We start from the raw sequence: 26631 nt of genomic DNA on the forward strand, positions 1-26631 counted from the left end.
TAGGTATGAGTGGATGTAATACAATAAACTGTCACATTGTGTTGATAAAAGCATGTATATATGAATAAATAATTTCTTTGAATTTGATATGCATTTCCTCTTCGAAATTTTATAAGAGAATCTTAAAAAATTTTTCTCGCGTAGTAGCAATATTTCTGATATACCCACTTGACCGAGCGTTTGATTTCCTAGTTGTGTACTCTACTTTCGCCCATGAACACGGGAGTCGGAAAGGCGCTAATAGAAACGTGTTAACCAGTATTAAATATAAATATTATTACAAGCAATGCGGAAATTTAAGTTCTTGTTAGTTATATTACTATTCTTTGTGAACTGCATACGAGCTGAGGACGAAGGTAAAAATATATTGCCGATAAAAAGTGAATGCAAAAAACACTAGGAAATGAAAAATGTGAAAATACGAACTTGCTGAAAATAATGTGGCATAATTTTGGTTGTAAAAAAATTGATAAGCTAACTTACAAATGCCAGTTGTTGATTTTTACAGCGTGATCTCATGTTCCAGTTCAAACAGTTACAGAATAGGTGATGGAAGATTTGTGGGCGTGGTTATGGATCGTTTAAGTTTATAACAACTGGTGCCCAGAGTACAAATGTTCTATTGGACTTCGTGTTAAATTTGGACTTCGGACGTGTTCGTCCAATAAAGTACGGTTTCGAGCATAAAATTTCCGACCATTCGTGAGGTTATGATAATTAAAATTTTTTAAAAGTGTATGTGTTTTATAATTTTCATCAAAGCTCACAACTGCTGCCGAGAAAAAATTCTTCAGCTTTGTGTAGGAGATGAACTTTATAACTTTAGAGGGAAGATGATGCACGGTGGCAATATGTTATGTTAGGCATTGGAAATGTTCGGTTCGGCCTCGGGGAAAATTAGCCGAAGATCGGATTTGGTTTCGAGTAAAAATTCTGATAATTTTGACAAACCAAATGATTCCAGTTATTTTCTTACCAAAATGTTAGTGCTTACAAAACTTTCAAACTTTCGATAGCTTCATATTTTAATCCATTGAGTTCTTCAACTTCCAAAAGCGTTTCTCTATATTTTTGAAATCACGTTTATGGCATAAATATACACTAACATGTTGCACAGAGTATAACAGTTTTGTTCACCTAACGCGTGTTTATAATTCCCAAAGCGATAATTTGAGTGAAAATCTAGGCGAAATCTTTTATATTATCATAAATTTATATAACCTTATTATACGCTCGCATGATGTTGCTACTGAGTATATTACTTTCGTTTAACAAACACAATTATTTGAGGGACACAATGGATTCAGTGAAGGTCGTGAAGTCATCGTTAATGACGATAACATCGAAACAGTTAATGAAACAGGGCTCGGAAATAGTCATGCGAGCATCAGAGAAATAGAAAAGAATCTCAAAATTTCTTATGGATTGGCTCAACACATTTTTGTTTGGTCCAAAAAAGAGCTGAAAACAAAAAAAAAACCAAAACTGAAGGATATCTCAGCCGAGGCTTATAAAAAGTTTGTGGTACATTGAATTAAGCGTTGGCATGCTTGCATTGAATTATGAGCCGAGTTCAAAGTGGAAAATATTTTGTATTAGATTTGTATACGTGAAAATGTAGTTGCAGATGGAATATCGGTCAATATGTAAGATATCTTAGCAAAAGTAAATGAACATGAATGCATAAGCATTAGAGTTAATTTCGGATATTGTGTGAAATCAATCCGTGAATTACCCCAGTTCTCATATAATATAATACATATAATGATTTTCGTTATTCTAGCAGACTTTACTTAGAATATCTCAGCCAGTATTTGTGTTTTCCGAATACTGTGTGAAAATATGTTCTCGAGTAATGCCAAAAGTTAATGCAATCAGTCCAGACGTTCACTTAGTCCCAACACACTCGACATAACGATTTTCTACTTTCCAATTGACGTTAAACTTTCTACGTTGGTCAAAATGTTTAATTTTTTTACTGAATTATCTCTTATGTTATGATTTTAGTTCCTCTTGTTGACTTTGTACCGCATATGTTCATCTCATTTGAATTTGTTGAGCTGAGATCGCAGTTTCAATGTAAGATGCCGAAGGACTTTACTGAATATAGTTTATGTATACTATACAGTGTAAAAAGTAAATTAAATTTAGTGATGCCAGATTTATATTATTTTATAACACTTCCCTTTAATAAAACATCTGACAACACTAAAAATATGTTAATTAAAATTCAAAATATGTTAAATTTTACATGAATTTACTTTAAGCCTAATTTAATATTAATAAATTTATTTTTAACAGCAGGTATCGCCTTTGTTAAACCATATGATCACCTACTTCGCTTTCAAAAGGAGTATCGTACTCACTTTTCGAAGATTTACTGATAGCAGACAATTCGCTCGTATTCACATCCCCTGCATTGTTAATGTCGTTAGATTCTTTGTCATTAATAATGTCAACAATTAGATTTGGCTCTGCGCGCATGGATTTACTGCTGATATTTTCTAAAAATGTAACATCACGACTCACAATTAACTTGTTGCCAGATTTTCGGTAAAGACGATATGCTTTTGATAAATCGCAACTGCTAACAAAAACACAGTCATCTTATTTTGCATCTAGTTTTAAACGGTTCAGCTTTGGTATAGGAATCATCGCTGTACAATCAAATATGCATAAGTGTTTCAAATTCGGTTTCACACCGGACCATGTTGCTTCCGGACTTCGACTATTACCTTTACACGGAATACGATTTACTAATTACGCTGCCGTATTTACAGCTTCTGTCCCGAATATCCTTTCTAGGCCAGAATCCAGAAACTGGACCTCACACGTTCCATTAACGTACGGTTCATCTGTACAGCAACCCCGTTCTGCTCGGGTGTCTGATTTGTATACAATTGGTATAGCGAATTTCTTTCTTGAAAAATCGTCAAAAAAAAACCAACAAAAATCTTGCGCCGTTGAATAATTTTGGGCTCATTGGACCAAGCACGTCCGAATGCACAACGCCTAACAAATTTTCAGCTCGAGTACCAGCTGATTTAGTTGTTATTCTAGTTTGTTCACCCTTGCAGCATACAATGCAGCCATTCTCACTTGCGCCGTTGAAATTAGCTCCTAGCGTTGAATTCTGCAACTGCTTCATGCTGTTCTTGTAAATATGTGCTAACCTTCGATGTCAAAGCTGAAAACTGTCAATAATTGTTATTGAATTTCCAATTGGAATCTTATCACATTCTATTTTATACAACTCATTTTATGCACGTGCTTTTGCAATTAATCGGTTTTTCACATCAAAAACCTTATGCTGGAAACACACTTATCGTCCGTATCAAACAAAATTTGTCAAAAGTTATGCCCGTAGTGACAACGTAGAATTCAGTTGTTCTCTTTTACTTTCATTTCACCAATGTTGTACACATTTAGTTTTTTAGTTATAGTTTTTCATAACGTAAAAGCTCAAAATTAAAATTAAATTGTATTAAAAATAGTCTACCTATTTGTAAATAAATGTATTCGACTGTGCTTTTAAGTTATTTCAAATATATTAAAGTTTATTTTTTTATTACTACTATATCGAGACTGGCAACCCTGCGTTGCAAGAGAGCAATCAGCTGACTCGTTTCTACGAGTAAATCCAATTTTCGAGGATATCCTACCGTATGGTCTGTAGAAGCGGTGGTGAGTGATTTACATTGCACTCTCATAAGACTGGTCGTATCAGCTGATTCTGCTTACGGCTTTGGATCGATTACTGTTTCCAGCAGGGATAAAGAGATGTCCAACTTATTTCTGAGTGAGAGCGCCTCAAAATTTGCGTTTTTTATAAAATTTCCCCTTGCAGCTAGATCAAACAATATAATAATTTTTGGGCATTTAAATTAAAATATCGGTCAATATGTGTGGTATTTCGATGAACTAAACACCATATGGTTTAGCCTTAAATCTTTGCAAATTACAAAATGTTCGGCTGAATCCGAGCGTAGCTCTTCCCTACGTGTTTTAGTTTTTTAGATTTCAAATCTCTATTTCCGTTATTTATACTCTTGTGTCGAGATAAGACTTTGACTCGCAAATTTTGATTGTTTTTGGTTTCATGGCAATTTTGGTTTGCTTTTCGGTTAGTTGTGTTGTAAAAAAGCTTACAGTTGAGTTAGCTTTCCGTAACTACATTTCATGTGGTTGATCACAACCTCTGTTTAAGCATTTTGATAAGAGGACGGTCTGATAAATATTTAGCCTACAATAGAGAAATGAATTTTGTGAAAAATGGCGATGTCATACATGCACCGAGGACCAATATTCAGTATATGCGGCCTTGAAAATAGATATCCGATATCTATCAGATTTTTCATCGTAAGCGGTGCCACCCTTTGAAGTAAATATTGTATTTGTGTAAAGTTTTATTCCGACATCCTCACTGTTATTTCATTTGTACATTTTAAACTGAGAGATGATGCGGTTGTAGAACGATTCACTCTTGTAGGAAAATGATAACGGGTTTAAAAAACTTGATTAAATACTATTTTTTTACTGTGTAATAATGAAACGTTTGGTATTATCGACCGCGATTGTTTTCAATTGGTGATTGACGATATTCGTTGTATAGAAATTTGTAAGAATTATAAACTTGAAAAGATGTTAAAGTATTTAAAATTCCGTATTAAGCTGCTAAGATAGGTAATATTTATTTTTATCCACAATTATTATTGAAGATGAAATGACTTTAAATATCGAACAAGTTTCCAAATTTTTAATACTTGTATATGCACATGTTATTATGTTAAAAAAGAAAGAAATTGGGTATAAATGATGTACTCTGTGCTCTTCTACGAGGCTTAGAATCTCTAAGCTAACCATTAAATGAAATTTGAATATTATCCTCCAGCATTTCATTTTCTGATTCGCTTCCATTTTTCCATGAATTTGTGTTATCTAAATCCGTTATTATTCGCTATTCGCTATTATCTACAATAAAAAAATAAAAGGTTATGCATAAAACATTCCAGAGCTTCATCGAATCCAAAAACGTAAAAGACGTAAAAAATGTATCTCAGATGTACATCAGAAAAAAACTTGTTATATTTCACGAAAACGGATTTAGATTTTCGAGATTCCGGCTGATTTTATTTCGCAAACATCGGCAAGTATGTGAGTTATAGAATGATCGTGTTTTTCTAATAATGGTGCATCTTTGTGCGTAAAATAGATAAAATTGGGTGACAACTTGCCCTAACCCCTATATAACCCTGCGTTATCGACAGGCGCAAACGGTTATGCTCTCAGTGATACTTTAATGTTCACGTTTATTTTGCTAGTCTAATTTATTACTCTACCAACAACAACAAAAGATAGTTCTAAATACATACTGGTAGGTTCAATTGAAAAAAAATAAGCCTATGAATAAATTTAGTGAATTAAGTGACGACAACTTATTATTTCTCATAAAAAAAAACGATTGTTAAAAATTTGACACGGCAAAACAACTCATTCGTGTATGCGGCGTAAAAGTTTCACAAAAATCTAATTTTTCGAAAGGCACTATTTACATTCTTTCCTTAAACTTAGTCATACACAATGGAGTAATGGAAAATTTGCGGGAACTGTCTCAAGCAAATCATGTCCAAAGTTCGTTTAAAATAAGAAAATACCAACAATACAAATAGAAATTGGATGCTATTGCTAAGAAGCAGTAAATATACATAAAACACAAATACCACCTGTCTTCACCTCTTCATCTCCGTCTTTCATCCATCTATATGTCGACTAGTGCGTTAGAATCTGCTATCCTTTATCGACTTCCAGTAAAAATTTCATGATATTTCATCTATTGGAAGTGAAGTTTTTGCGTTTTAAGTGTCAGTATGTTTTTGTCATCGGTGCGAAAATGAGCTTCGAACAAAGAGCCAACATTAAATTTTGTTTTAAAATTGGTAAAACTTTTACCGAAACGTTTCAATTGATGAAACAAGTTTCTGGCGATGATCGCCTATCCCGTAGTAGAGTGCACGAGTGGTTTCAACGTTTTCAAAGTGGTCGTGAGGTTATAAATGACGATGAACATGTGGGCCAACCAAAATCCGTGATCACCGAAAATTCCATCGAAATTGGAATAAGAATTGAACATCTCCAAAACATCGATTCCGCACAAATTGACTGACGACCAAAAATTACTCAGAATTCAACATTCGAAGGACATCAATAAAGAGGCAAAAAAAGACCCGAACTTCCTTTACAAGATTGTGACTGGTGACGAAACGTGGTGTTTTCAATATGATCCCGAAACGAAACGCCAGAGTGCTGAATGGAAGGCGTCGGACGAGCCGAAACCCCAAAAATCGCGCCTGGAGAAGTCAAAAGTATTGTCTTCACTTTGATTTGTTTTTATGATTCCAAGGGTACTGTCCACAAAGAATTTCCACCCGGCCAAAACGTTAATGCGGCCTTGGAGTTTTGAAGCGTTTGGTGCGCCGTATTCGACGTGTTCGGCCCGAATATCGCGAAGATGGAAGTTGGCGTTTGTTGCAATATAATGCCCCGTCTCATCGATCGACGCTTGTGTCCGATTATTTGACCAAAAATCACATTTTAACAATCAACCACTTCCGTATTCACCTGATATGGCACCGTGCGACTTCTACCTTTTCGGAAAAATGCATTTGCCGATGAAAGGAAGGCGTTATGCAGACGTGGAGGCCATTCAAAAGGCTAAACACTCGTTCGACATGCTTTTGGACCGTGCAAAAAGCTATATTAAAGCAGAAGGAGACTATTTTGAATAAAATTAATTGATTTTGCCGATAAAACCATTTGTTCTGTCTTTTTTTTAAGTCCTGTTTACTTTGGAACGTACCTTGTAGTACATCATCCGCATCAAAAGTTCATTGCAAGTAATTTTTTAAATATTTGGAACGCTCTCCTTACAAACACAATAATCATAGAATATTCCCAATTTCTAGAGTCCCCTCTGGGGATGTATGTATCTCTTCCAAACAAAGAGGTAAAATAATAGAAAATTTAATACTCTCGAAAAATTTCATTGTTTTCAATGATGGATCCATAATCCACTTTTCCCTTTGCAATACTGCCTTTGTTCAATAGCTATAGCCTCCAAACTTTCTCTCTCTCTCACATTAAGCGATTTTCGATTTTTTGTTTTCGAGCCGAACCGTCTCTTTTTACGAGCCTTGAACCGAACCACGAACCAAACCGGGTTTTTTTTAAATTGCGAAAACCGAACCAGAATCGACTAAAAAAAAAAAAGGTTCTGTTCGGTTTGAAAATGAAAATCTGGAATAAGCATTTTTGACTCAAATAGTACGACGTGCTTAAAAACGAAACCCTTATGATAAGAGTCTGTGTTCTTAGAAGATCTTTTCCCTAAACACCAAACATTTTTTTCGAAAATTCCTACATTTGTTCAACCAACTATTTGATTTATGGAACGCAAAGAATTTACATCTCAACAACTGAAGTCTGCGAAAATTAAAACACCCCTATTAAAATCTACTTTAGTCCAAAGAATTATGGCGTTATATAAAATCGCTCTCAGATGGTTATAAATACAGTAAAAACGATGCCATGGTCAAACAAATCTCTCAATTTTAAGTTCTTTATTAATTTCATTTCCATGTCAGATCAAATAACTTAACATATTAACATAAATATCACAACCCATATGGGTATTTTCAACTGATTCCTATGTAAAGGCTTTTGCTGAAAACGTTTGTAAGTCCATTAAATTTATCAGAAGCATTAATTTCACAGCCAAGGTAAAATCCTATATCTCTTGGACTGATTAACAAATTTGAACCAAATTTCATGCATAACATTATTCTAATATTCTTATTTTACAGTGTAAAATTGACTACTTTCCATATATCACAATTTAATATACTTTACAGTACATAAATCAAACACCAATGAAGACATCGGATATAAAATATCCATGCCAAATATGCATCTCCTACAAAAAATGGCGAAAATCGGATCATACATTTTCAAGCCATGTGATTCTTTCACTTTACAGTATACAAATCAAACATCAATAAAGTTATTAAAGTAAAACTTTGCAAAAAATAGTGTCCTCTTTAGCTCGAAATTCTCGAAATAGGACCATAACTTGTCGAGGACACCAAATGCGTGGGTTAATCTGTGAGTTCTAGTATTGAAATTCGGGAAGAATATTTTTGTTATAACAGCATGCTCTTGAGGCGAAAATGATTAAAATCGGGTCGATATTTCCCTTAGCCCCCATATATTTAATATACATATTTTCGAACTTCCGGTTGACTTTATATCGCATCTCTATCAATATGTAAGAAATCTTTTGCTTTTGGTGGTTTGTGGGCCAGGCCGAGTGTTTTAAAAATTTTCACCCCACGGATTCTGTGTACACTGTGCAAAGTGTTGCGAGAGTAAAGCACTAAAGGGAGATTACATTTAGTTATAATCGTATGGAAATATTTGTATAAATATGTATTTTTTTTTTTGTAGAAATATGTGATGATAACGTGGGCTTTCGCTGTAGTAATGGTAATTTTATAGACTGTTTGAACAAATGCGATGGCCATAAGGATTGTGAAGATGGATCTGATGAAATCTCGATTCATAATATCACAGAAAGTCCTTGTAAAGACCAAAAGTGCACGAATGATAATTACCGCTGTAATTACGGCGGTTGCATTCCAATAATGAGCAAGTGCGATAACAACATGTTCAGTTGTGCTGACAACTCGGATGAGTGGAAATATTATTGCAATATACATCCAAGGTAAACTTTTTTTTGTAATATATTTTCCAATTAAATTTACTCTAAAAGAATGATCCAACGTAGACAAGCTCTTTATTATCAATTTAACATGTCCGATATAATATGGGATTTTTTAATAATGTGCATTAGGCAAGCAAACCTACAAAAGAAGGTATTGTAATACAAAATTTTACGCTCTACAAAAAAGGTTGGACTAATTTTTTCCATAACAACATTGTGTTTAAAGTAATATGATGTTAAAGTTATACAGCAAGTTTTCTGAGGACTCTACTTTTTTGTATCGAGTAATGTTTTGTATTAGAATATAATTTTTTAAAGTTTTAGGTTGACTTGTTGTTTCCGTGGGAAAATACGTAGAATTAAGGCCGTAAATTTAAACCGTAAATTGAAACTTGGAAACTAACAGACACTCAAATATATATTTTTATGTGAATTGTTTCTTGCAGTAATCCTGAAGAATTGAAATCGTGTGAGTCTGGCCATTTCATTCCAGAAAATAAGTTTTGCAATGGAAGAATTGATTGCCCTTATGATCAGAGCGACGAACAGCCTTTTTTGTGTCATTTACGTGATTGTTCTCTCAGGACGCATTTCCGTTGCAAATCTGGTGGATGCATACCTAAATATAAAATCTGCGATTCAATTATAGATTGTTTTGATAATTCGGACGAGAAAGAATGTGGAACAAAAGAAAAAGTTCAAGACTCTACAGTCCCTAGACAGGGCTGTCCAATTAAAAAAGATTCAAATTATGATATAAAACATGAGATGGAGAACTATAAAATTAATCCCGGGGAATGGGTTTCCGCCAACACGCGCATTATTATTAAATGTAAAAATAACTTCTTTTTCCTCGGCAGAAACGAATCCCAGTATAGAATATGTAAAAAATATGGTGCAAAATATGTGTGGGATCAACCACTACCAGATTGCATTAGTGAGTATAACGTATATATATATATATATATATATATATAGATATGACTGCGTATATGTATGTGTGGCTGATCTTTTATCGAAAATATCGGTCAATTAGACCGAGATAAGAAGTGTCAAAAATAGTTAAAAGCGGGTCTATAATTTCCTTGCCCCCATATACCTAATAAAAGACTTTCAAAGTTTTCAATTGGCTTTAATTCCTATATATCAGTTAATATCATAGCATTAATTGATACTTTTGTAAAGTAGGATGTGGTTAAAATAGTACTTCGCTCAGGTGCCCAGAGCTAATTTATTTATAGATTTTCCTTATCCTAATTCATATATGTAACACTTACATATATATATCTTAATCCTAATCTACTGTATACATATAACGGCATTATGTACTAATATCTTAATCATAAATGTTCTCAACGGCATAACACAATTGTATCTTATCTTTTTATTACTATAGGATCATTTGTGCTCCTTTTACATAGCTATGTGCAATATTCTCTATTCAATATACCCGTAATGAACATTAATTTCAAGGGTTGGTTGATATGTATAATTGAGAAACACATATCTATGCTTAAGAGTACAATACTCTTCAGAAATCTGAACAACTGTATATTTGAAATTTATCTACGAATTGCCTCAGCCTCCATATACTTTTTATACCCTTAACAGGGTATATTAATTTTGCCACGAAGTTTGTAACACCCAGAAGGAAACGTCGGAGACCATATAAAGTATATATATTATATAAATGATCACCGTGACGAGCTGAGTTGATTTAGCCATGTCCGTCTGTCCGTCTGTATATACGCGAACTAGTCCCTCAGTTTTTGAGATATCGATCTGAAATTTTGCACCTGGTTTTTTCTAACAAAGAAGCTGCTCATTTGTCGGAACGGCCGATATCGCACCACTATAGCATATAGCTGCCATACAAACTGAACAATCGGAATCAAGTGTTTGTATGGAAAACGCTTTCATTTGACGAGCTATCTTCACGAAATTTGGCATGGATTATTATTTGAGGCATTAATCTAATCTCCGAGCTATAGCATATAGCTGCCATATTAACTGAACGATCGGAGTAAAGTGTTTGCATGGAAATTTTTTTTATTTGACGAGGTATCTTCACGAAATTAGGCACGAGTTATTGCTTAAGGCAACAAATTATTCTCCACAGAAATTGATCAGATCAGATCACTATATCATATAGCTGCTATACAAATTGAACGTTCGGAATCAAGTTCTTGTAAGGGGCCTTTGTATTTGTGAAGGGTATTATAGCTTCAGCTCAACCGAAGTTAATGTTTTTTCTTATTTTTTCATAATTTCTTTGAGCTTTATCCAGAATGTATCGAAGCAAATTTTAATTATACATAGTTATTTCAACACGTAAAAATATCTTTCCTGCTTTTAAACCCACAAATTGCGAGAGTATAAAGGATTCGCTTTTAAATGTTTGGAACTGGGAACGATGACAGCAACCAGTGAAGTAATTCGTAGGTTGCGCGCTGCATTCTACACAATTGAAAGTACATTCAGCAACCTCAACATAGTTGCAACTATACTGACTCACTAGCTTTAGATATAGTCCTAGATATAAGCAAAGTTCGGATATAAAGGAATTATCTTAGAGATCTGTGATTTCGTTTATTTAATGCAATTTAGATCATACAAGTGTTGGATGCTTTATTCATTTATCGAAACTCTTTTTCAGAATATTGCGATGCAAGCATTCTACATAACAGCAAATCTACAGTAGCGAAATGCTCATTTCACGGATCGATGGTTCCTTGTGACAAAATTGTACCTAATACAATTGCGAAAGTGGAGTGTGCTAATAGTTATAAAATACCGCAAGAACTCGGGTTCGTATAAAGTATTTTCGATTACCGATCAATATATTGATAAGACTATAAGTTCGAATGTGAATCGACTGTACTGTGTTAGGATCCTCTTGGTTTAAAGAATGCTACCCAGGCTACTAAATAATAAAGCATTTCAATATGTCTGAAAATATCTCCACCCGAAATTTTGATATGTTTATTCTTTTTGGTTCGTGGCGTGTGAAACTCGATAAACATAAAAATTTGTAATAAAATTACTTAATATTTACTCTCTACTTCTTTTTAATGTTAGCGATTTTGGTTCCTATGAGATGACCTGTACACCCCAAGGAAATTGGAACAAAAGAAAAATCAATTGTCAGCCAATTTGCGGCCGTCAAGAGAGTTTCTATGACGCAGGCGCATCAGAAGCCCCATGGCATGTAGGTGTCAAAACAAATTTGTACGAGAAGTGCGGAGGTACTATTGTCTCTCCAAGAAGTGTGATAACTGGTGAGTGAAATATTTTCTTAATACAAGTATGTCACACACCACTTGAATGATCTGAAGCAACCACCTTAAAAACTGTTTGAAAGTATAAATGCGACGGATGTTTAAAGTTACAAAATATTTTTGCTTTTACAATTATTACGCCAATAGATCGGGCGATCAAATACAAATCCACAGTTCAACAGATTAAACGGAAATTTGCATAAATGGCTGGGCGAATCGGACCGATTTCTATTATTTTTGGGGTAAAGCAGCTGGCCTATTTTCAAGCTGTGTTAAGGGATGGTAGTAGAATGCTATTATGTTGACAATTGTGTTAAATTAGATGAAGTATTTTCAATTGAGTGTTAGGTGAGTGATCCCGTGCCATCATAAAACCATTCTATCCATTCTCACATCATACAATACATCCCACATTCACCACCCACGTTAAACAAAGTGGCATTTTTTGTTTTGTTACCTGATTTTAGTGCTCTTAAAACATGTTGCTACACAGTATAATAGTTTAGTTCATGAATAATCTAAAACTAATCGAGATATATATAGAGTTAGATAAAGTACATAAAGGATCGGGATGACGAGACGAGTTAAATTCCGATCGACTGTTTGTCGATTCGTTTGTCTGTGCAAGCAATAACAGTATTTAAATAAATTACAATAAAGTTAACGGAATAAACATTTTCTTAAATACTGTCCTCAAGGTATGCAATCTCACGCCTTGAAACAGTCGAAATTGGACCCTATTTATATATAATATATATGTATGTCATACCGAATATGTGTACGTATCAATATTTAAACTTTTTGTATTAGCCAAAATGTGTGATATTTTAATCAAGTTATGTGTATAGGCTTAACTTTGGTTTACACCACATATCCGATTTACGACTCTCTAATTGATTTTTTCCGGTATCTTTGGGCTTAGTTTCTGTACTTGTTGATTATATACGCATTTTTATTGCAGCTCTACATTGTGTCCAAAGAGAAGATGAAGAAGTTCTTGACCACAGTAAAGTTTTCGTGATAATCGCCGGGGATTTAAAAAATGGACATACTCAGATTATTACTGTCAACGTGTCTGAGATCTTCGGAGGGGGGTATGTACATATATGTCCATGTATATAGCTTGTATCAGTAACTTTTATATCAGTTGCCATTATCATACATAAGTGAGCATGCGTTCCTGACTCAACAACTGAAAAAATCGACAATAATTTTAATTTACAACATAAGGTGAACAAGTCATTCAATTTCTTAGTTCCTGAGTATACATCTAATATATAAAATTCAGGTGTTACGGTGTTTGTTGTCAAACTCTTCCGAAACGGCTAGACCGATTTTGATGAAATTTGGTGTTTTTATCGGGTAGGTCTGAGAATCGGCCAACATCTCTTTTTTATACCCCTAAATGTTAAGGGTGGTTCGTCCCAAATATTATTTTTTTTTTTAATTTTTTTGGACAAATTGTTTTTTTTTTTATTTTATCGCAATTCTTAAACACCAAATTTTTAATCGCGATTTTTATATTATTCTGTTTCATATCCAGATCTACAAGATGACAATTGAATATAATAATTGTAGTATACTATAATTTTCATGTATAGTTCTATGAACCAATCAGTTATCCACGTTGTCACTTTTCAACCAGTAAATATCACGGATTACGGATGAAAAGAAGTCGGTTTATTTTATTCTCATCAATTAATTTTCAATTTATGCTCACAGTGAATTTAACATTATTTCTTAGTGCATCTCGAAAACGGCCATCGCGTATTTTTCACGAACATTTGTGAAACAGTGTGATAAAAAAAAAAACAAAATTACGCTTACCAACTTTTTTGAATCGTGCAATGTGTTTGATGCCTTTGCACTATTTAGAAGTATCACGCAATTTATGCATGCCCAGGTTTATTCAAATCAAATAATTTGGGTCAATCCAAGGCAGACTAAGTGCTTTTATATGTGACTGTTGTTGGTTAATGTCCATTAACCATTGTTATTTCAAGATGTACGTAAAGCAAATGAACAACAGTATCCAATATAAAATGTTGCATGCTTTGCGCTAAGGTTGCTAGAAGATGACAATCATTGGGACAGTATGCTTGCTGAAGCAGCTTTATACTGCACAGGAACACAAATTCGTCTACTATTTGCTATGCTTGATCACAAATCATTTAACATTCAAAATAATCCAGATGCAGTGTGCAACATAAATAAAAAAATGGATGAATGCACTATGGCACACATACATTCGCTTGAGGCATTGGATTGGATATTGAAAATCATAAAAAAATAACGACAACCTATTTGGCGGCACTCTGTTACTTCTTTCAGGTGATATCAGATAGACACTTCCCGTTATTCCACGTTCAACGTACGCTAATGAAATCAACGCTTGCTAAAAATCATCGCAACTATTGCGTAATGTTGTAAAAGTATAACTGACAGTGAACATGGGCGTTTATATGTCATGCTTCAAGGTACATCTGCCAAAACATTCACAAAACAATTGTTAGATATTGGTAATGGAAACTTATGTAGCTGTAGATAAAAATACTGGATGCTTAAAATTAACAACGAATTTCCGCACAATCAGCAACTCTCAAAATACTCTCATCGACAATATATTTCCCGATATACACACAAAATATAAAAATCTTTAGTGGCAGACAGATCGATTCTGACAGCAAAAAATGTTGACGTCAATGGATTAAAATCACAAATACAACAGTTGATGCCAGGGGACTTGCTTTCAAACAAATCTATTGACGTCAAGAAAGCTGTGATTTATCCAATTGAGTTTTTGAATTCATTGTTTATTTGGGGCTTAGATTTACATATATTCGTTTATTTTTAGTTGAAATAATTAGTAGTAGTAGTATGAACTATTAGTAGCTATCAATAATTGTAATTTAATATAATATATATTTGTTACTTTAATAACGACCAACTTATTAAATTAAATAAAGTATACTTTATTTGTCTACAACTCTGAATTTCTTCTTTATTTACAATTACATCACCCAAACACTTATAGTGTAAGCTATTTTTAAAAATATTTGTTAAAAAAGTATTCACTAATTATGACGAATATGGCAAAACACTTACTCAGTGGAAAACAAATTTAACTTGAACTACTTATAGATGTGTCAACTTTTATGTCGGTATCTAAGCATCAAACACTTTGAAAATAAAATAAAAAACATTAAAACAACCTTTCTATTTAATACTTTTATTTAAGTTGGCCCACAACAACTTATTTCGTCACTTTTGCACTACAAAACTAAGTGGCCGTCGTTATGCTTTTAGCTTTATTTGCTGCGTTTGCCATTACTCTTTTCGGACTTATGGGGTGACATAGCGATGAATTCGTGAGTAACACGAAGACTGCTCGTCGCACTTTGCTTACCAAAGAACTCAAAAATATGTTAGTTGCATACAAATCTGTAAACATATTTTTATTTTTAAACTAATGTTTGATCGTAATTCTAGCTAAGTTGTCTTGGAAAGTATTCTCTCATCAATTAGTTCAATCCGACATCTTCCTCGTTGATGAATTGCATGAAATTCGACACCAAATGGTGAATAGTGCTATTAAACCGCTCTTGCATTTGGGGACTATCTTAAGTGTTTAAGCGCAGCAGGTTACTTGCTAAGGCCGTTCAAAAAATATTATATTGTTTTATATATTTAAAAAAATTGTTTGTAGATATTACTAAAGCACATAATTTTAGTATTAAGCAATTACGAGATCATTTTCATCTTGTAATTATTGTTAATGTTACTCAACAATTCTTCTCACTTCAGACAAATCGATATTGCCATATTAAAACTAAGCGAAATACTTACTTTGAGTAACAACATAAGACCGATTTGTAATACTGAGAGCGTATATATTGTAGAGTCCAAACAAGCATTTCTTCATGGTTGGCCAAAGGATTCAAACAAATTTGCAGATGTATTTCACAAAACCGAACTACAAGTATTGCCTCGTGGTAACTGCGGCGCCAATTTGAATGGAAGCTATATTTGCGTGCGCCCAACATTTCAACTTGAGAAGAATGAGACGCTGTGCGAGGGACATAGTGGAAGCGGAATCATTGTCGAAAATGACGGCGTCAACTATATAATTGGCATACTTAGCTTTAAGCCTTCCCGCACAAAAACCTGTACAAACGAGCCTATTGTTGCCGTCATGTTTAACCAAATACCAGAAACACTAAAAACTAGCATTAGAGGGGACCGAGAAAGAATGTTTGAACTGGATGCAAACGGAGTTTGGTACAAATAAAAGAATATGAATGCACTAAAAAAAATTAAAGAAATTTATAATGTGTTTGTATACTTGTATGTAATATATAATATATGTTTAAGTAAGAGAGAGTGCGGTACACGTAGGTATAGGTCCGCCACACTGTAGCATAAATGTAGAAATCTTATAACAGTAAAAATGTCACACCCTTTCATTATTAATACGAATATATGGTATGATGACCTAAGTCGATTTAGGCATGTCCGACAGGGCGTCAGTCCGCCTGTCTGTATATACGTGAACTAATCGCTCAGTGTTTGAAACATCGATCTGAAATTTAGCACACATCCTTTTCTCCCCAAGAAGCTACTCATTTGTCGGAACAGCCGATATCGGACATTTATTACATGGAGCTGTCATACAAACTGAACGATCAAAACCATGTCTTTGTATGGAAAACTTTCTTATTTTCGCTTATAATCCGAATTCATCTATTTTCACAAAGTGAGTAGGGACGTCAAAACATTTGTCCTAGTCGTTTGGTTATTATAGCTTGAATGGTTTAGGAGATATGTGCATTTAACTTATTCGATGATGGGGCCATGCTTACTCTAGAAAAAATTCAACCATAGAAGCCCCATCATAATGCGTTATTATTGTGGAGCAAAGGTGTGTCACTTTATGGTTTCCTTAATTTACCTTAACTTATTAATACCTATAGTTTCTATAGATATAGATGGTTGTGTACTACCAAATATAGCTGACCTGTTTTGAATTAAAGCAGTGAATTCGTCCAATATGTGGTTGATTCTTCGGTTTGCATATTACAATGTGTGCAACTTGGTTTCTCAGTTCTATTCGGCAGGTAACAATGTGAACCTAAGATGTGGTCTATTCTGAGGGTAAAAAAATTTCTGAGGTCTTGACATTTACTGTCATTTGGGTAATTTGTTTTGACACCGGTGAAATTTGGCTCTTTGTAATGGTGATAAAAGTTAGACCAGTCTCTGGCTGCTAACGCGTTGAGAGCTTGTTTTTATCATACTTGTATTTCATCTGTCTTTTACGGTAAAGTGTGCAAATGGAAGTAGTGGTTCTCTTCTTGCGCGTTCGTCAGCATAGTGATTTCCAATATTGCCTTCCTCTCCAGAGAGGAGTGGGAAAGGGGCGTAGTAGACAAGGAAGCAGGGAAAAGCTTCTATACGGATGGTTTCCAACTAGATAACCGCCAAGTAGTCGGCGGTGTCTTTTCAGCTAAACTAGATACCCTTTCTGCTTCCAGACCACTGCAGTGTATTCCAAGCGGAGTTCACAGCAATTAAAGAGAGCCTTCTTGTACTCACAGGGAGTGTAATCACAACAAGAAATATATTTATATATACAGACAGCCAGGCGGCTTTAACATCTCTAATGTCTCATAGGATTTCGTCTAAGATAGTGAAAGAATAACGTAATATTCTAATGGATCTACCATTCTATTTCACGATAACCCTGCAATGGGTCCCAGGACACAGTGATATCCCCGGGAGCTGTGTAATAGATGAACTAGCCGGAAAGGCACCACCCTACAACTAGATTCTGGAAAGGAGGACATATATATGCCTCTGTCTACTTGTAGATACTTAATCGACAAACATGTCATTAACATAGCTGAGTCTCAGTGCAATCAGTCCCTGACTTGCTCAACAAGCAGGCAAACGTGGCATAAATGGAATATGAGCCGGACACGCCGCTGTTAAAGTTCAAACGAAATGATATAAGAACTCTAGTAGCAGTACTAACAGGCCACTGTCTAATAGGCAGACATGCAAGTATTGTATACTTGGTACGCCATATAACGACTATTGTATAAGCTGTCGGGAAGTAGAAGAGGGGGATACCATTAAGCATCTTCTATGCGATTGCGCGGCACTATATAGGAAAATAATCAAAGCTATTGGTCGCGGGTTTCTTGACTACGTCTCGGAGGTTGCACGGATAAAACTTGTATTACTGATAAAGTTCATCAGAAGTACGGAGTGGTTTAGAGAGGAGCCAATAGAGTGAAGGGACCTTAGTTCCGGTGGTATCACAATGGGCCTCTTAAAGGCCTAGGTGTGTCAAATTGCCACTCTACCTACCTACCTACCTTCATTTAGAAAAACCAAATTCAGCAATTTAACTCCATTGCTCATTGTAAAAGTATCCTCAGCTTGCCTTAAACATTACGAAATAGAAGATCATCCTCTCCATTAAAATTACCCTGCTTTTCAGTTTTTTGTCAACTGTCTCTATATATGTATGTATGTCTTCTCCATGTTGTTCGTTAATTCGAGTACTGACAAATTCCCGTTGTTCGTTATTTAATACTACTGTATTTGTCATTCAATTAAATTATGCTTAAGAATATGTTTCTATTCTATAATGAAAGTTATTCTAAGTATTATATGGTGACTAGGGTAATTCATGGATGGATTTCATTCATTTTTAGCGCCAAATTTAGACTTTCGTTATTAGCCCTCTGACTGATTTCCGTTTTTGGTTGAAGTTGTCACATATTTAGCGCACTATTTATGCTAAGTTTTATTCCCATATCTTTATTGCTGTTAAATTTATGTAATGTTAAATAAAATAATTTGATGGAATTTAAAATTGTTATATATTATATTTATTTATCTATAAGTATGTATATGTTTCCAACTTGACATCGGTTATCTAACTCAGCTTAGTGATTATGATTACAAGAGATAATTATGAAGCATCATTTTCATTTCGAGCCACTGCTGGTACTTATCCATATATATAAACTCCATTGAACCAACGACGACAAAACAATTCTCGCTGTTTAATATGGCTGTGCCTTCAAGCAGGCCTTCTGTATTATACCTATTTTTCTGACTGTCACATGAAAGTGGGAACTTTAAACAAATTGGCATAGTTTGTGTTGGAATTATAGTAAAGTAATCGACGAGCACAACAATCGCTGGGGTGTATGTTTGGATGTTAGTTTCAGCTCTGCGTTGAGAAAAATGGTAAAATATATGCTTAGTAATATGAATCATCATTAACTAGATATTTAACAGTATCACTTACATAATAATTTGAGAAATATTATGTCGGCCTTTAAGTTGCTCATATTGACCGAAGCTCTCAATAGACTTACTCCACGGCAGAATGGTGTATAAAATCGGATCATTGGCTGCAATTGAATTGTTCAAGTCATTTGTGTTGAAGCAAAAAGCGGCTGAAAGGATTAAAAAATATACTCATAAAATTAAGCTAAATTTAATTAATACACGATAATAGCATAAGTGTAGAGTATAAAAATGTATGATAACCACATAGGTTCATTTTTCCTTAACTAATAAGAGCATCTATACTCTCAACAGTATTTTTACAAATTTGAAATGCCGATGGTGGTGTTCTCTAATGCCAACTAGTATCAACACGCGCTTTTCCCAAATCAATGCGCCAAAATGTTGACGTTCATTCTTCTCTCTATTTAAATACGCCATTGCTTATAGCAATCAAATACTTGCTTGTTCGAATCACTACTCTCTAATGCTCTGCGAATAATTATCGTTAGCACCCTACTTCAAGCTTGTACTTCTTCATTTTGAGCGGTAAACATAACTCTGGCTTGACATACATATAAAAAATTATGCATGCTATTGTATTTTAAGTCTCCAAATAATTTTGAATCTCTTTCTGCAAACCAAAAATTGTAGTTTTTAACAAAAGTCATAACTAAATAACCCAAGCTACTGAATTTCGGGATAATCTTAATTAATTAATAAAGTAAATAAAACCGATACCCTCCTCAATTTACTTCCTCGTTATTATGATAATTATCACTACGCTCCTAGGAGTAATTCATTGTAACAGAAAGTATTTTACTTACAAGTCAGCACAAGTTTCGGTGAAATTATGGTGCCTCTGCAAGCCAACTGATATTGGAGGTGTTGTTGGTTTAATTTGTCTCTACTTATTCTGTAAATGTTTACGGCCACCTCTTCATTCAAAGGTTTTTCCTTGGATTGTATTACACACTGCGGCTGACATATTAATTTCGTCTTATCCCATTCTCCGTCAATACCACAGCGCAATTCTTGTCTTGTAGAGATCGGTTTATAACCCTTAGCACATGTTACAACGGCAGATGTATCAGGCTTGCTGTATACCTGACAGTCGGCTGTTTTGTTTTTGTACGCACATATAGTATCGGTAGATATTCCAATCCAGTGCGGTGGGCAACGTTCTACGTAGAGAGTAAATACAATATAAATTCGTATGAAGTATTAACATAAAAACTTTCAGTTTTGTAATAATTTTGCAGCAACAACTCACTTTCGCATTTTGGAACAGCCGAGGACCATTGACCTGTAGGCATGCATAGCGCCATAGTGTCTCCATCGACCAAGTACCAGTCTTCGTCACAGCTGAATGTGACAATGGTGTTTAGGTCAACTTGACTGCCTACTTTCAGCGTTACATTCTTTGCTTCATTAACTGCACGTAAAGCTACTCGATTAGCTGGTATGGCGCAGCGTCGATTTGGTAGTGGAATTTTCGCATCTACAGGAACTATTGGTGTTATTGGTTTTATATCGATGACAGCAGCCGTAATATTGGACGTGTTAGCTGTATTCTCCTGGGTATTTATTGAATTTGAAGTTTGCCCCAAAAGTATTTGTTGCACTAAAATTTCCTTCTCTTTAATCAAATCGAATTTTTCTACATTGGCTGCATAACTATCGTCGAAATTATGCAATGCTTCATATTTCTCCTTCTCCTCTATTATGGGAGCACACAACTCAGCATACTCATCCGAACCGTCGGCGCAGTCTGCTTCGCCGTTGCAGATCACGATGTAGGGCACACAGCCACCATAAGCACAATTATAAGATACATCGGGACATACCATATGTGCACACATTTCAACCGTCTCGTCCGAACCATCACTGCAGTCTATTATGCCATTACACAGATCTTCGTTAAAAATGCATTCCTGCGAATGGCATTGCGCCAATTCATCCGATCTGTGAAAGTTACAAAATAAGATTCATGGGAATTACGGTATCATGGTTTTTGAAGGCTATGAAATATTTAAATAATTTAAATTTGTACAATTTTTATGAAATTAGTCCCTCTTTATTCGAAGGAATATAAACCAATAAGTCTAACCTAATTCCTTTTGAAGACATCTATTACAGAAATATCGAAAGCACAAAACGCCTATACGAAGGATATATCCACGGAGACTGCCCTTCAATCTAACCCAAAATATAGAAAGAGCTCTAAAACATAAGGAATATACTCTGGACGTCTTTCTTGACATAAGTCCAATGCTCCAGCAAACAGGAACTCCTCACAATGCAAAACAATCGATGGGACTATTGATAGTATCGATAGTTTTATTTTCATGTCACTATCGATAGTTTATTTTGACTATCGATAGTTTATCCTTTAACTTGACTTACCAACAATTTTCATAAAATTGCAAAATTTCAAGTAATATAGTTATATAATGATACAGCCTGGTAATACCAAATGTGAAGTCTAATTTTGGTAATGATTGCCTTAAAATCATCTTTTCATTCTTGGCTTGGTTGCGCGCACGTGGTTTTAAATTATTTTTCACACTTTAGTTAGGCGTTGGATGCGTTAGAAGGAATGTTATGGAAATATTTACAATTAGGTAAGAATTTTTAATGTTCTGAAAAGCGGACACATAACCTTACTTATTCATACATGCAGCCGCAATATTTAATAAATCCTTTTTATAACTTGTCAGCTCTCTGTGCAGTTTATATAGGAACATGAAAAATTTTATACGAAACTTTATACATTTCTTTGAGTTTATCGTTATTGTTCATGTTTGATTTTATAAATAAATCCAAAAATTATTTCATAAAAATGAAGGGTTCAAAGCCAAGGTCTCTTATTTTAAAACCGCGACACGTAAGTCGATTTCTAAGGGAAAAAAGTATCGATAATATTGATAGTATTTTTTAAACTATAGAGTGGTCCGACTATTGATAGTTTTGTAGATCTAAGTGGTGCCCTACAAGCATGTAAGAAGATGCTGGGGTTTATATGGGGCTTATCACCTGGCGTCTTGCATTGTTGTTACACAGCGGTTGTCAAGCCAATTTTGCTTTACGTTAATTTCTTGTGGTGGACCGTTGTGAGCAAAGTCTCATACAAAAATACGTTGGAGCGCATACATTACGGAAGCGCTAAGAACAACTCCAACGGCTGCAATAAGAAAGTTACTCAACCTACCACAAATCGACATTGCAGTGGGAAGCTTTGCAGCAAAATCAGTACAGGAAATACATACTCGTAAGTCGCTAAAAATGATACATAATGAAATTTCCGTAAGGGCTGACAAATGAATCATGGTGAGATGGAGCATGTGCATGTGGTTTTTAAGTGAAACATATTAAAGTATTGCAATGAAACCGAACCACGAAGTCATGTTGGACAAAAAATTTAAGCATCTACTTTTATCTTTGCACAGATTAGGTAGCCGAATATTTATTTCACCTACTTTTGGTAAATGAATGAAACAAATGAATTGTAACAAAGATTAAAAGAGTTGACAGGGGAAACTGTATATGAGCAAAAGTAAATTTAAGAGAATTATCACCTACTAAAATTTTAAATAAAATTCATTAAACATTAGGAATTAGAATAGCAAGCTGAAGAGAATGAAGAATATTATGATAGTTAAAATAAATTCAGTATTACGGAGCACAATTGAAGAGTTTTAAAGACCTTACTTTTTTTATCAGCAAACTAATTTTTGTTTTAAGTTGACACCTGTTTAATATTTTTTAAAATTAATTTCCTTTTATAACATTATATTTATAAGATAGAAAAAGTACCTGCACATCATATAAATTTTCTTCTATTTTTTTTGTTAAGTTTAGAGTGCAAACACGAAATAGTCCACAATCTTTAGTTTTTCAAATTTAACAGAAAATTTAGTCTATGGCTCCATGCAAACTGAACTGCGCTTTGGTGGTGTGTAAAATATTATTTTTCACTGATATCTAGTACTTACTCACAATTGCCTTGGAGTATATTAGTGTATTTATCATAATCGTCGGTGCACAACAAAAGTGTTTCGTCCGAACCGTCCGCGCAGTCTTTATTTCTATCACAACGTTTTTCTATGGGAATACAGGCGCCATATTTGCATTTATACTCATTTTCCGTACATGTTCGATTCACACATTTCGGCAGTTTCTCATCTGATCCATCTACACAATCTTTGACACCGTTGCAGATCACTGCTAAGTCAATGCAATCACCGCTGTCGCAAGCGACTTCGCTTGCCTTACACGACAATCGCGCCGTTCCTATTTAAAAAGAAAAATAGCAGCGCTAAGTATGGTAAATGAAACTTGAGGTTAGAGAACTTACTTTCGCAATTCGGCCACTGGCGATACCATCCGTTATCCACACATTTCAAATCACTGACTCCAACCAATACAAAGCCAGGTAAGCATTCGAAATGCAATGTATCATTTTGCAATACCTTATTGAAGGACGTCAAATTCGTATCCATTTTTCCGGTTTTATTTAAACTAATTAGCAAGTTAGGCTTATCATACGGTATATTACAGTACATTGTATCAGGTTTTGCTTGATATTTCACTTTCTCCACCTCTTTTACGCTATCAGTGATTACCAAAACCACGGCTGGTTCATCGGATCCATCGACGCAGTCCCAAACTTGATTAGCGACGTTTTCTAAACTAATGCATGCGCCATAGGCACAACGAAATGAAGCATCTGAACAATCAAAATGAGCGCATGTATTTACAGTTTCATCTGATGCGTCTTGGCAATCTGCGGAACCGTTACACATGTCCAATTCATCAATACACTCGCCCGTGTCGCATTGGAACTCTTCCTCTGAACTGTAAATAAGGTACAAATAATTGTTTTAATCAATTGTTAGCTTAGGTGTCCACACTTATATATGTACATACAATATTAGCTCACTCACCACGTTCTTTGAATCTTTGCGAATACCTCTTCAATAGGATCACAGAGAAAATCCGTCTCATCAGACCGATCGAAGCAATCAATATGCTTATTACACTTGAGTTCGGCACTTATACAAGCTCCGTAAGCACAGCGATATTGCTGCTCATTACAAAGCTTCGTCAAACATATCCTTGAATTCTCATCTCGTCCATTACTGCAATGGACGTAACCGTCACATACTTTGGACGCTGGTATGCTCGAATTCGCTTTATCCTCACATAGCCAGTCAGCATTTGACAGAAACGCTGTTGGATTTAATGGGAAAAAAAGTTGAAAGAAACATTAAAACATGACACTTCTTGGCGCTTCTGATGGTTTTGTAAGATATTTTGACATGAGCAGAACTTCTATTAGGGTTTACACCACATGGTTCACTCAAAGCTTTCGCTGCTTGTGCACATTGTCACTTTATCTTCGCTCTTCTTTCAAGATGTACGCTGTTAAATTTGTGATCACAATGCGAGAGAGAGAGAGAGAGGGAGAGAATCAGATAGAAAGTCGAGTTTTAACTTAATGACATGTGATTTCTCAGAAAAGTATAAAACGCTTAGTAAAAAATTATACTCTCATTGTAAAACATAAATTAATTTTATTGTAAGTCTAAATAAAGAAAACAGTTTTAAAATCACGAAGATGATGCAGGAAGACTTAAAAATAATTTTACATGAATTCGATGTTCATATATAGTATGTGGTATGTACTTATATATCATAGATGCCAGTATAAAAACTGAAATATGGGCGTGGCCCCGCCTACCTTCGGTGAAAACCTATATCTCATCCCATTCCCATCTTACAGTGCAAAAATGGTCGAAATCGGAATATGTGCTTATGGCTGACTTTATACCAAAAATTGTGGTCAATCTCTAAGCTATAACAATAAAGCTTAGATAATATCTGTTCCTGATACTAAAGTGTCCTGATGTTAAAAATGGTTAAAATCGGCTATTACTTCACCTAGCAATTATAAACTTAATATAAATATTTTCGAACTTCCGGTTGATTTTATACCGCTTATATCGTAACCATAAAATAAGATATAGTAATGAAATTCAGTGTGAAACCAGTGTATCCTTGTGCCTAAAAGTCCTTTTATACCAAACATACGGTTGGCTTTATACCAATATATCGGTCAATATGAGTATGTAAGATATTTCAGGAACATTGAGTGAACTTGAATTATATCAAAAGATATTGTGATCAGTTCAGATCTTCCGCTATCCACAATATACGCGATATAGTAAAAAATGTAATCAGTGAATATCTGGCTTTAAACCATTTATGTTGCTCAAAATGTAGTTGTGATACGAAGTATTCGACCAATAATATACAGAAGCTAATAAGATACCAAAGTTGATTGTAAACAGCCCCATAACCCCAGCTTTATTTCTTGTAAATTGCGAGAGAGAGAGATGTTTGGTTACTCCTGAACTTAATCATTCCTTACTTGCTATATTTTGCTATTAGATTTCGATCAGAAATGTACCAGTTTCGTACTAGTTCAAAAGGAGTACATACAAATGTGTGTGTAAAATCGGAATTACTGGAAAAATTCCTCACTGGTTTGATGCTTTGGGTATATATAAGTATATACACACATTTATAGCACATATCCAAAAGAAATAAAATGCAAACATATGCATATGTATGTAAGTAAAGCTTGTGGTAAATATTACATATATACATACAGGTATTTGTATATTTAGTTGTGCAGATTTAAAATTACATATAACTTACCGGAATTTATTTGACAAAGTACAATTTGGGCGCATAATAAATATTTAAAGTATTTAAACATTTTTGTTAAATTTAAATTTCACGCGGCGCTTAAGTTTGAGTATATTCACAATCGAAGGCAAGCTTTGTTTTCAATATTCTTCAGCCACATCGCTTAAGTCCGAAATTGCGATGATCTATGATGTTGAATTTAATCTTCACTGACTCAAAAAATACCGTCAAACTTGAACGCTTGCACTGCGAACACATGTGATGATGATAATATGAGTATATTATAGTACAATTTACATGTTCGTGTGTAGGTGTGTGTTGTTGTTATCTTCTCAATTTTGTAGGGAAGCCGATAACCTATTGAATAAAGATTGTTTACTCTGCTTGTGTGTGCGTGTATTAACGTTGTTGTGTTAAGGTGACGAGAACGATCTTCTTTTCTATATAATATTTGCATTAAAAATTTTAAAATTGTTGATAATGCAGGGTGGCACACAATTCGTGCTACATAACAAACTGTAATAACTTTTTTTATCAATGCATTACATTTATTTCACATAA

The 26631-nt window shown here is 34.5% G+C and overlaps 2 protein-coding genes across 2 annotated transcripts; one reads left to right on the plus strand and one right to left on the minus strand.

Moving 5' to 3' along the window:
- The first annotated feature begins 179 nt into the window (after positions 1-179).
- On the plus strand, positions 180-16376 carry LOC106621880 (modular serine protease). Its single transcript, XM_014240900.3, has 7 exons — positions 180-356; positions 8500-8776; positions 9223-9713; positions 11433-11583; positions 11855-12054; positions 13016-13148; positions 15859-16376. The coding sequence occupies exons 1-7, from the start codon at positions 287-289 to the stop codon at positions 16340-16342; spliced, it is 1806 nt and encodes a 601-aa protein (XP_014096375.2). The 5' UTR covers positions 180-286; the 3' UTR covers positions 16343-16376.
- Positions 16377-18927: 2551 nt separating this feature from the next.
- LOC106621869 (uncharacterized) lies at positions 18928-26299 on the minus strand. Its single transcript, XM_036373697.2, has 8 exons — positions 26080-26299; positions 24303-24588; positions 23714-24213; positions 23352-23649; positions 20630-21321; positions 20184-20540; positions 19376-19526; positions 18928-19297 (listed from the first exon to the last, which is right to left on the minus strand). Exons 1-8 carry the CDS (start codon positions 26138-26140, stop codon positions 19021-19023), a joined length of 2622 nt encoding a protein of 873 aa, XP_036229590.2. The 5' UTR covers positions 26141-26299; the 3' UTR covers positions 18928-19020.
- Positions 26300-26631: the final 332 nt, after the last annotated feature.

Source organism: Bactrocera oleae, chromosome 2, assembly GCF_042242935.1.
Source record: "Bactrocera oleae isolate idBacOlea1 chromosome 2, idBacOlea1, whole genome shotgun sequence".
NCBI classification, from domain to species: domain Eukaryota; kingdom Metazoa; phylum Arthropoda; class Insecta; order Diptera; family Tephritidae; genus Bactrocera; species Bactrocera oleae.

Bases quoted from the DNA above. Each gene is read 5' to 3' on its own strand.
- LOC106621869 (XM_036373697.2), bottom strand. From the start codon at position 26,140: ATGTTTAAATACTTTAAATATTTATTATGCGCCCAAATTGTACTTTGT. The intron at 24,589-26,079 runs GTAAGTTATATG...TAAATCCAACAG, and splicing joins ACTTTGTCAAATAAATTCCG to CGTTTCTGTCAAATGCTGAC. The intron at 24,214-24,302 runs GTGAGTGAGCTA...CCTTATTTACAG, and splicing joins GCAAAGATTCAAAGAACGTG to TTCAGAGGAAGAGTTCCAAT.
- LOC106621880 (XM_014240900.3), top strand. From the start codon at position 287: ATGCGGAAATTTAAGTTCTTGTTAGTTATATTACTATTCTTTGTGAAC. The intron at 8,777-9,222 runs GTAAACTTTTTT...TGTTTCTTGCAG, and splicing joins TATTGCAATATACATCCAAG to TAATCCTGAAGAATTGAAAT. The intron at 12,055-13,015 runs GTGAGTGAAATA...TTTTTATTGCAG, and splicing joins TCCAAGAAGTGTGATAACTG to CTCTACATTGTGTCCAAAGA.